The 11,697-nt window shown below is 42.6% G+C and overlaps 1 protein-coding gene across 1 annotated transcript in view; it reads right to left on the reverse strand.

The window, feature by feature from the left end:
* DOCK5 (dedicator of cytokinesis 5) overlaps nucleotides 1–11,697 on the reverse strand; it is a 127,812-nt gene that overhangs the window by 61,055 nt on the left and 55,060 nt on the right. The window contains exons 6-10 of the mRNA XM_019556563.1: nucleotides 7,054–7,202; nucleotides 4,306–4,441; nucleotides 3,673–3,830; nucleotides 3,047–3,128; nucleotides 1,420–1,549 (exon numbers count right to left, since the gene is read on the reverse strand). Coding sequence (XP_019412108.1) covers nucleotides 1,420–1,549; nucleotides 3,047–3,128; nucleotides 3,673–3,830; nucleotides 4,306–4,441; nucleotides 7,054–7,202 — 655 coding nt within the window. The remainder of the gene's footprint in view (nucleotides 1–1,419; nucleotides 1,550–3,046; nucleotides 3,129–3,672; nucleotides 3,831–4,305; nucleotides 4,442–7,053; nucleotides 7,203–11,697) is intronic.

Below are 11,697 nucleotides of genomic sequence, written 5' to 3' on the forward strand. Positions count from 1 at the left end.
CCCAAACCACCCCTCAAACTCTCTTCCTAAGCATATAATTCTCAACACTCATTCAGCATGTGAATATACATCTATCTGTATTAACCTGAATGGTTTATATTGTCCCAGCCCTCAATGCTATCATTCTTGTATGTGGTAGCACAGATGCCTCACATGACTTTAACTAGGATTTTTCTTTTCTATGTACAATAATTCAGTCTACAGCAGCACATAACCATTTTCCCCCATCATAAACAGGTAGGATTTACATGCAGCAGATCAAGGGAAAGTTGCATCCTGATTTCAAGTGCTGTTTGCGTCAAGATTTATCTTTTCTGTGGGTATTTAACAGACATGCTTCAGGACGCAGGGGGGAAGAGGAGGCTTTAATTAGTGCAGCTCCCAGAGCCATGCTAATTAAAATCACCCAAAGTATCACGTGTATTAGCGCCCTCACACTGAAAAATGGCAACAGGGTGCTTTGAACTAAAGCTTGTTGAATGAGTTCTGGTTTAAAGGGCCCTGTTGCCATTTTTCAGCTTAGGGATGTTGATACACATGACACTGAAGTCTGCTGGAGTGCAATAATTGCCACGTTCCAGCAGGCTCACTTAACTGAGTCTGCTCCAACGCACTGCAGTTACAGCACGTCAGAGCAGCCTCCCTGCATGTGTACAGGAGCCCTGTGATTTCAGACTAGAAACTTTCAAAGGAGACTGAGGCAGTTCAGCGCCTAATGCAATAGGAATTGCCTGTAATTCAGTAGCTACAACTTTTACAAACCACAAACCGAAAAAACAGCTCTGGTCTGCCATGGGCCAAATGGCTTTGGTGATGTGCCAGTGACAGGAGCCACAGCTGGAGGGGAAGAAGGGGGGCAGGGTGGGGACAGAGAAGTGGCAATAGCACAGGCACAGCTGGAAGTTTCCCAGCTCCTGTGCAACTCCTCACTGCCGAGCCCCAGCACAAGCTCCAGCACAGGCAAAGTTCTTCAGCTCCATGGGCCAGATCCAGTGGCTTCACAGGCCATATGTGGTCAACTCCTGGCCTAATTCATTACGGCTCTTTTAAAAATGTTCTTTTAGTCAGGAAAAAATGCCTCTATAACAAGGATTGAAAACAGGATGGGACACCACTGCTTCACAGGGAGCCAAAAAGATAAGAACTAGGCAGTAAAAGAAAATCAGACTAAATAAATCATGGACAGTAATAATGCTTACATCTCATGAAGCATCTTTCATTTGTAGATCTCAAAGTACTTTCCAATGACAGGTTGATATCCTCATCCCCATTTTACAAAAGGGGAGTGACACCAAAACGTTCCTGACTTTCCCTGTCAGTGGCATGGCCGAGAATAGAATCCATGTGCCACGACTACCCACAGAGCTTGTTCTTACAACTAAAGCATTTTGCAGGTCATCATCTGTCAGAGTCTCATACCTGCAACACCAAATGGTCTCCGGAGCCCACAGGTGTGTTTCTTCCCATCTTTTAGTTCCATATGCCCCACTCTCACAATCTGACACACCAGACTGATCTTAGGCCTGATCAAGTCAGAACTGCTCAAGTCCTAGATACCATTTTAAAACAGAGAAAAAGTCCAGTTGGTTATCAATGTGGCAAAAGAATAAAGAGGTTATTGTTGATTTGCATTATTTTCTGACCATCAAGTGAAGTCACACGCACTTGAGGTAGGAAACCTATTTGTTACAAGAAAATGAAATAGGCTATTTACAAAGGAACCATTTGGACAAGTATGCTGTTGAAAAAAAATACCAGTTTCAACACGGGAATCCCCAAATGCCACCTTATTCTTTGATGAAACTTTTCAGAAGTGGTGCTGCAAATGATAATAATGATATTATTGCTAAAACACTATTAACAACAGGGTAGTTTCTGCCTATGCTGCTCTCTTATCTAGTTTGAACATGCCACAAATAATTAATTTTTAAGTGTTATCCTTTCATTAACAGCATCCTATAAGTGATTTTATATTATCTAGCTGGCCACAGGTAAGTACAAATCCATATCCAAGAACAAAATACAGGTTCATAAATACCACCAACCCCCCAAAAAACCCCATTGATCCATTCATATTCAACTAAATGGAAGCACTCAGTTGAAAAACAAACACAACACACGAGGCTCTTGGGGCCAGGTTTAGGTATATTCAGGCATGTGAAGAGAGAGATCAGTGCCTAGTGAGACTTGCAACATTTCAGAAGGCCCAAATGCCCAGTGAAATCATCCTTTCCAAATAAACATAACTTGGGAAAGACCTCAGGCAACCATTCAGAAAAACAATGTGGAACATTTTCACACGTGGATACTGCAAATCATCTACGAGCTGCCAGCTATTCAAATAAGTCATGTATGCCACCCTTGTCCCAGAAAATATCTGGGCCTGCAGCATGGCCATTTGCATACACATGACTAGGATGAGCAAATGTCTACGAGTGAGCACAAAGGGCACGCATGCACTTTCTGAAGGCACAGCTTGGAGCTGCTCATTTTAACACACTGACTATCACCAATACTCTCATTTCTTCAAACAATTTGTAACGTATCAGAAGTCATCTCTCCTGTAGTTGGTCATCACCTTGCCCGTCTTCCAGTGGCCGAAAAAACTTTAACACACCAAGGAGAAATGCAATAGGCCTCATGCCCAACAAAGATAACCAAATAACTTACAATTCTCAGACATCTTAGAGCAGTCAAGTTTCCTCAGGGCATATGCTTTGCCATTTTTTGCAGTGAAACCCTCTAATTATGATATCTCATGCAGATCTCTAAATTTACCAGTTACTTCTGAATCACTTGGTGAACTAACTTTATCTGTAAGGCATACAAAGCAAAAACACAGGTTTGCTCAGAAATTTTCCTGTTTGTTTACTGACAGGTAGACCCATCTCATCTTGGAAAGCCTATCAACATTTGCGAGACACAAAAGACTTCCAAACAAAACTGTGCAAGGGTCCAAAATTCTGCCTGGGACTTCCTAGATGAAATAAAGATTAGGATTAGCATTCTAGGTGCTGGGAATTTCCATCTTACAAATAGGACTTACTGTAAAAACTGCTTGGAGATTGTTAAGTTTCTCAATTTCCTTTGGCATCCCATTGCTACCCCAACGAACAAGGTAATTTTCACTATAAATAAAGTAAATAAAATTAGCTTCTTATGCCATGTGCACGGGTATACTATTTAAAAGCAGTTAAGACATCTGGGCTCATTTTAAAATTTTAATCTCAAACCCTCTCTCTCCAAGAGACTCATAAATGATACTTAAAAAGAGTTACTTGACACCTTAGTGAAATGCACCTACTTCTTGGGTACCCCCTTTGACACAATTTAAAGTCAGGGAGCAAATCAAACACATTAAATCTAAAGGGAACTATAAGAGGGCTTAGAAATGGAAAGAGACAAGCTGGAGCATGGCCAAGACACCAGAGTATATGTACCTCCACTTCAAAAAATTGTGCAGAGGGATTTTTAAGTTGTATCTGACCTCAGGATCTTGGCTAACTGTCTCAGCTGAAATAAAATAACTAGGTGTTCAGACTTTTGGAGATATGCTAACCAAATGCAAGGGAAAAAATCCCAGCACTACTAACTCTTTTATCTCTTCATCAGATGGACCACTGTGATGACTTAAAAAACATTAGGGCACTTGAGGGCTGAGCAGCAAACTACCTGATAAATTTGGATTGGTCAGGATCATATAGGCTCATAAGCAATTCTGCATCTTCACCAATGTTGCAGACGAAGTTCTTGAAGTTTACATAGAGACTGTATGTGTGTGTTGTACTAAATACTGGCTTCCCCCGTAAATCCAAATTCTGTTGCACAGACTGCAGAGAAAGATGAATCAGAAAAGAAAGTGCATATCCAGAAATAATAAAGTTATAATTACCAACAGGCTAACACCAGTGCAATAAACTTGGTGCTAGGGTTCAATTCACATTGATCCTACAATAGTACATATCCATATGGGACACAGGTACATGTATGTTCAATACCCCAAAAGTACTATAAAAAGTTCACAAGAAACATATACGTACAAGGAGAAGAGCTAAATCAAAACAGCAGGTCTTTACTGAAAAGCTCAGAACAACAGTAAGTATTTTATAAAATAACTGACAGTTCAAGTCAGAGGGATTTAAGCTCTCATTTCAAAGATTTCCCTTTTAAAATAGAACTTAGGAGCTGAATACATTTAGGCATTTTTGAAAAGATGACCCTACATAGTTACTATGAAGTACGCACTTTGGAAAGGAGATAACCATATTTTGCCTGAGATTTTCAAAGTTGCCTATGAACTCATACCTTCTCTTCTTGGATCCTCTCATCAATCCTTTTGGATGCAGTTTCATGGGACTTGAAGAGGGTGATAGTGCTGGTTTCATCTGGGTCCAGGATGTTTCCATTGTCATCTCGCACCACCAAATCCAGCCCTAGGATCCTGTGTGGCATCCAAGATATAAGAGGCACAGAAAAGGTAAGGTAAACTGGAAGCAACTGTAAATCAAGAGTGGTTTTAATGTATAGGAATGTAAAACCTTGACACAGCTTTTCTTTCCATTCTAAATGAGAGTGGGGTAGTTTAAAGAACTAACAGAGCACTCTGCAACAACAAGGAAGATAAACAGGTAAAAGGACCATATGAGGTCACACTTTAACAATCTGCTGCTGCTAGCATCATTGTTTTTTTGTTCCAACTCTGAAGGTCCCATCATGGGATGCAAAACCTCAGGCCTACATCCTCAGCTGTACTACAGCTTTCTACACATCAATTGAAGACAGATCAGGAGCAAGGGTAGATTGAAGCAAAGTAGTGCTTTGGGATTTGGTTTTTATGTGGAACAAGGAGGGATTCCTGCACGCCAGAGCACAGACTTGAATCTAGACTCTTCATACCCGCTCCGGTCATTGGAGATGCAACTCAAAAAACAGAGACATTATACCTGAAGGGAGTATGTATGGAACTACCCACGAGAATATCTCAGTATCTACAAAGGCAATTAGAGGAGCCCATTTTACCAAGTTTTTTTTTCCTATTCTACTGACAAGGGAAAAGGGTATGCTGCACTTCAAAAGGAAATGTTCACATCTTCCATGTCCCATTCTTGGGAACTGTAATCCCTGTCCACACCAACATTAATATAAATGCTCTGACACATTTGACTCTAAATTAGGAAATCTTAGGGTCCCTAGCCTTTCACTGCCTGACTTGAAGCACAAACATAGGCTGATTTAATGGTGTGCGTTGAAATCATCCTCAAAGGAACAACCAACTTTCAACAAGACCTAAACGTCAAGCCTAGACAGGACCTCAAGAGTCTTAAACTGTGTAAACTATAGATATCAAACTGAAGACTGAACCTAGTAGCTAGATAAGAAGTATTTAAGTCCCAGTCCTTTCAGTCTTATACATTGTTTTAATGACAATAAACACTGGCCCAATGCCCCTCCTTGTTCCCCCCCCCTCAAAAAATAAAATTTCTACAGAATAAATTGAACTAATAAATTAATTTAACTAATGTGAGACCCCTTAGATTCAAATTTACGCATGTTTTAAAAACTGAAATATCTATGCATCTATTAAATCTCAAGTTCTATAAGACTGTTAAATGGTTAATTTTTCAACTCTGCTTTAAAATATCTTCTTAATTAACTTATTTGACCTGAATGAGGTTTGACAGGTAGATAAATGAGCCAGGGAGACAATTCTTGTTCTGTACAAACCAATGAAAGACTGCTTTGGCCATCTACAGAGCTGTGTTGCTTAACATGCTGATGAAGCAGTTTAGTTCCTGACTTGAATCTAAATCCTGGCCCCAGGCAACCCAGGCACAAATCATGCTCCCTGGGAGATGCAGTCTTCACGCCAGCATTTCAGCAAGATTAAGACAGGTGAGGTTTTTTGCCAAAAGAAGGACAGTGTAGGCTTATGAAGTGCAAGCTGCTAACTCCCTTTGCAACAAAGTAGGGATATTTTGATGGGGGCTAAAAAACAATAACCATCGCCTTTTCTTGGAACAGCCAGCTGGAAATTGATTCAGGGCTGCCTTTGTATGATCATTTGCATTAGAAAAAAAGGCATACTTAAATGATCGCTGACCTGTTTTGATACCTACTTTGCCCTGCTGTAAAACATCCACATCAATGAAAAAATCAGTCCTTAACCTCAAACTGCTTTCGGGGGCCACCATGCATTTAATTAAAGATGGTGAAATAGACTGGGGTTGGTGGACAGTCCCAGAATACATTCCCTCTTAAAAGACATCAAGATTCATAGAAGAACTTGGGTTTAAGCGATTAAAGCTTGATCTGGCAAAATCGTCAACTGGGACTCCTGAGGACAAAAGATCTAGGTTCCCTTTTCCTTTTAGTGTTTCTATCATGGCAGTACCTTGAGACTCTAACCAAGACCAGGATCTCACTGTGCCATACCCTGCACGTACACAAAGAAAAAGACTATCCTTGCTGTAGGCAGCTTTCTAACCAAATAGGCGTGAGTGATGGCAGGTGGAAGGGAAAAGAGGCTTTCCCAAGGTCATACTAAGAATGTCACGGTCAGAGTCCAGAACAGAATGCAGACTTTCAAATCCTTTTCCAGTGCTCTATCCATTGGCTCACATTGTCTGTTACCTCAATCAAATACAGCCAGAACCTAAGCAACAGAACCCTGATGGGCCCAGCCCTTCCACAGGTACTTGAATGAGCAGTCAACAAGGAGATTAAAAGATAAGTATTAATATGAATAAAGATGACTGGGTTGGAACGAACCTGAGATTACAAATCTGCTAAATTTGTATAATAAATGGATTTAATTATAGAATTTGGAATGAAACTTTGACGCATTAGTGAAATGCCACTAAGTCTTTGCGGTGAACTACTGTCTCAGGTAAGACTCCATGATCTGACTCTCAGAGATGCAGCTTTCATTGCCTGCTTTTGCAAGAGATGCAGGAGTTATCAGATTAGTAAGAGTCACAGAAGCTTTTCCAGGAATCCCAGTTTCAGAATCCTGAGCTGGGATTTGGTTTACATGGAATACTGAACTGAGTTTACCTGTTGCCATAATCTATTTTAGCAGTGACTTTCTTCTTGAGTTCTGCCAGTTCATCTTTGGGAAGAGTCCCAGACAGTATCTGTGACCTCCACTCTATTAGGCTATAGGTCATTTGCTGAACATGCCGAAATTGTGTTGTCTTGTTGTCCTAAAGGGGAAAAAACAGATAATTCCAGGATGGTTACATAGTGAAAAAACATGCGCTCAAGTTTTCCAAAAGGTAACACAGTTGAATTTATCACAGAATCTCCATTTAAGCAAAGGAAATACCTACTAAGCCACTTCCTATATCCACAGTGACACTGCAAGAATCACACTGACAGATCTCCTCCAGCTTTTTGTCCCTGTATAAATTTAAATGCACCAAGTGTTGAGATCTACATCAGTTCCCTAGGAACATTTTCCATACAAGTCTCCTTGCCAGAGTTTATTTCTGCTATTTTTCAATATCCACAGACTACTGTGATGGAAGCTTTCAAGAAAGAGAGCAAAACAGATTGTTAGAGATAGCAGGTGCAGTCCAGAAAATGTGGGCACCAGATAAGGACTCAGAACAGCCAGGTCCTATCCCTGCCTCTACCACAGAACTGCTATGTGATCTTGGGCAAGTCATTTTCTTGCTTGGTGTCTCCATTTCCCTTCCACTCCTCCACGTGTCTTATCCATTTAGATAACAACCTCTTTGGAGTTGGGATCATTTCTCACTCAATTTATATGGTTGCTGCAATATCACATGGCCCCACTTGTGTCTGGAGTCTTAAAGTGCTACTAAAATCAGTATGAAAGCCATGATGGAGCACCTACTGCTAAAAATTAATGCATTAAAACCCACATATATATTCAGCTGGCAATTTTCCTTTCCTTCATTTCACCCTTAACTGCTACTTATACCTCCTACTTGCACGAGCCTAAACAACTTTTCAACCCCTTCGGTATTTTAAACAAAACAAAATCCTTTTTAATTCACTGCCAGAGTAAATCACTAAGAAAATAACTAATTAGAACCCCTGCCTCCACCACTGCTTACAGCATTAGCAGCTCCATTTTGAAGCCAGCACACTAACTGAATGAACTGTATCCACGCACTTCATTTCCATGGCTACCTGTCCATTTGGTCCTATCCGCTAAGATTCTTGAAGTCCACTCAAATCAAAAAAGAAATGCAGAGGTAAAATATGAGTTCAGGGCCACACTGTTAGGTTGGCCATTATTACAGTACTTTTCAAGGCTCTTATTCTGCCATTGATAACACAGTTGGACTGGAGGGCTCATGCAGACTTATATTGAAATTAAAGTCACTCTGTGAAGACAAGGAGTCTACCTAAATGCCACTAAGCATAACATGAGTACAAACTCTTGTTTACTATGGATGCATCTACACATATGCTTTACTGCAGAGCTGACCAATTAGCTCCACAGTAACGCATCACCATCTACACATGTGCCTGTGTTAGGGCACAGTAAATTAATTACCTTCGCTGTAGGACAGCACTGGCTGGGACAAGTACTCTCTTATAGCAGAGTAGTTATGTGCACTGAAACACGTGTGTAGATGGTGACAGGGACTGGCTGAGGCATGAGGGTGCTAGTGTGGGGGATGCCTGCTGACTAGCCCCACACTGTAGCACTCATGTGCCCCAGGCAGCCCCTCTGCAGCATGCTGAGCCAGGGCGGAGCAGCCCCAGGCTGGCAGGCTGACCCCCCAGACTGTGTTAAAGCTGCACCCAGGAAAAATAAACTATGGTGCAAACTGTGCCAGAGTTTTTGCTACATGCTAACTAGGGCTGTGCAAAATGGCACCATTCCTTTTCGACTGGCGTTTCAAGGTTTCGATGGAACAACGTTTCCTTTCGAAACTGTTGTCCTGTTTCTTTACGTCAAAACAGTGACGCTGTTTTGACGTTTCGCCCATAGGCTATAATGGGGAAGCTCGAAACAGCCTCTCTCATCCAGCAGGCAGATCAGGGACCTGCAACCCCGGGAGGGCTATGGGGGTTACAGTCCCCTGATCTGCCTGCCAGATGAGGGAGGGAGGCTGGGTGCTGCTGCCTGGGACCAGAGAGCTGGGGAAGGGAACTCAGCCCAGCTGGGCCGATTGTAGCGCTGGGGAGGGAACTCAACTCAGCTGGGCTCAGTTCCCTTCTGCAGCCGATTGCAGCACATTTAACAGCTATTAAAGGTTGCATGGATTCTGCTGGAACTCCTGAAATCAGGTGGCTGGTTGTCCTACCTAGATTTGCTTTCTGCAAGTTTAGATCAGCTTTCTCTAGTGACAAAGTGCAAAAGTGACGAATCACATGAGGAAGAACTTTAGTAAGAAGGTTTGACGGGAACCAAATAAAATGAACGGACAATAATTTAATAAACCCATGGAAGGAGTATATGGATATGGATTTAGAGTAGACTGGAAGTAGCTATTCGACTTCCTTTGAGCTCAATGGTTTAATGAGCAAGATAAAAAGATGCAGAAGTAAAAATCTTAATGTGTACTCCATGAAAAGTTGTCAAGACAAGCATAAATCAAGGTGCTACTGGGTCAGTTTACACCAAGGGTGGGCAAAATATGGCCCATGGGCCAGATCCAGCTCACCAAGGGTGTCCAGCAAGGGCAGGTCCCTTGGCCCCACCCAACCCAGACGTGGGAAGCAGCCCAAGCCATGGCACATGCAGCTGGTTCTACCATCCTGGGTATGCAGGAGGGCTGGAGTGGTGGGGTGGCAGGGAATCCAGGCTCACTTTCTAGCAATGACAGTTCCTTCCAGCTCCCACTCCAACCACCAGACCAGGCCCTGCTACTCAAGCACCCTGGCCACCCCACCCTCCTCCCAACACATATCCCCCCTGCCAGGGCAGGACCCACACAGGAAGGGAATGTGGCTGGGTAGATGGGATGGGGCCACAGGCAGGCAGGAAATGGTGTATACTAGACCGATGGGCAGTATCACAGGGCTGTGACAGCATGGGGCTGTGACCCAGGACAGAGCTGCAATCTGCAGCCTGTACATCCCTGCAATGGGTGCTCGTTCCAGAGGCACGGGCATGTGGGGAGTGGATTACAGCTGTGCCCTGGGCCCCGCTGTCACTACCCCACAATCCTGGCACTGACTCTGCCTGCCCATCCCACTCTTGGACACAGCTCCCCACCCACCTGTCTGCCACCCCATCCGCCTTGCTGTACACACTGCCCACATGGGTCCCGACTGGTCTCCACAGGGACCTTAGGATCGCAGTCCCATGTTGTCATGGCCCTATGATTCCAGATGCAGCCCTGCCTACCCACCCATCCTGCTCCTAAATGCCTCCCCACCTGCCCATGGCCCCATCCCAGACATCTAGCCGAGTGCACAGCAGAGCCACTTAGGTAGTTTAGGTGAGCTGTTGCTCAACAAAACTCCCTAGGTTAGCCTCCAGCCCAAATAACTGCCCAACCCTGGGCTTACACTAAATCCATGTTCTCCCATTATCTTAGTATCCACCGTTTCCTTTTAAAATGACTATTGCCAATGTTTATTAAACTCTAACTGTGGTTTATACTACACTGAATATGCAAGTACATTAAAAAAAAAATATCCTCTTAATTCTTTTGTTTCCCTTAAGATGCGGTAAACTCATGGGGATAATTGTTTTATGCATAGAAACATCAAGCAAACATGCTAAGTCCTGAACAAAGAGCACAAGGACAGCAGTCAATCTTTTCTAATCCTACTTTCTGTTTCAATTCATATAAAACCAACTCCCTTGGGGTAGGGAGAGCCATGTGATTCTGGAGAAGCAATTTCAACTTTACATTCTTTAAATTATTCCTGGCAAGCCACTCCCAAATCTAACTGACATATCACAGTCAACAACTCCCCAAGGAAGAGTGCTGAAATGAATATAAAAAGCAAATATTATTACCTTATGCCTCTTTGCTGAAATGCTGGCAAGATCAAAACATCCATTACCAGACAACCAATCTTTCAGTTCTGCATAGTCCAGAAACGTGGCTTGTTTGAATCCTAGTACAGTACTGGTTTCAAGGACACACAACATGGGTCTTCGCTATCTAAATACAAGCCACTTTTTCCACCCTTCTTTTCCAGGCATGCACGCAACCATCCAAATATATTATTGCTTTCTAAAGTCAGGTACTTTAGCATGGCATCTAAATTGCTGATTTAGGACATAAAATTGGCAGCTACCTGACTAAGAGATACTTCAGGTTAAATACAGGATTAAGATTCCCTATTTAATTATCAGAGTTTTGAGAACAGGGCTCACCATAAGAAAAAAAGCAAAGCTCCCAATGGAATCAATTGCAAAGCTGGATAAAGATCCTCAGCATTCATACCATTCATGCTTAGCTACCTGCCCAATGCTCCAGGCAGCAGGAAGAGGGCCCCCATTTCCCCATTCTGCCCCAACCTAATGAACACAAGGGATATAAACCACTCTATTTGCCCTATCTGCAGTATTTTCAGTATTAGTACACTTAGGAGCGTTGATGTATAGAGTCATCGGCAATATACACAAATTTTAAACAGTAACTGAAAGTCCAAGCTTGCTGATGACCAGAGATCCGGTTTTCCCTGATAAAAAAGAAAAAGCACAAATTCTCCAGTAAAACCCCCAAAATCTGTGATTAAAATAAAAAGCCCCCCATA

Source organism: Crocodylus porosus, unplaced genomic scaffold (genome assembly GCF_001723895.1).
Source record: "Crocodylus porosus isolate Cpor-Errol unplaced genomic scaffold, CroPor_comp1, whole genome shotgun sequence".
Taxonomy (NCBI): Eukaryota; Metazoa; Chordata; order Crocodylia; family Crocodylidae; genus Crocodylus; species Crocodylus porosus.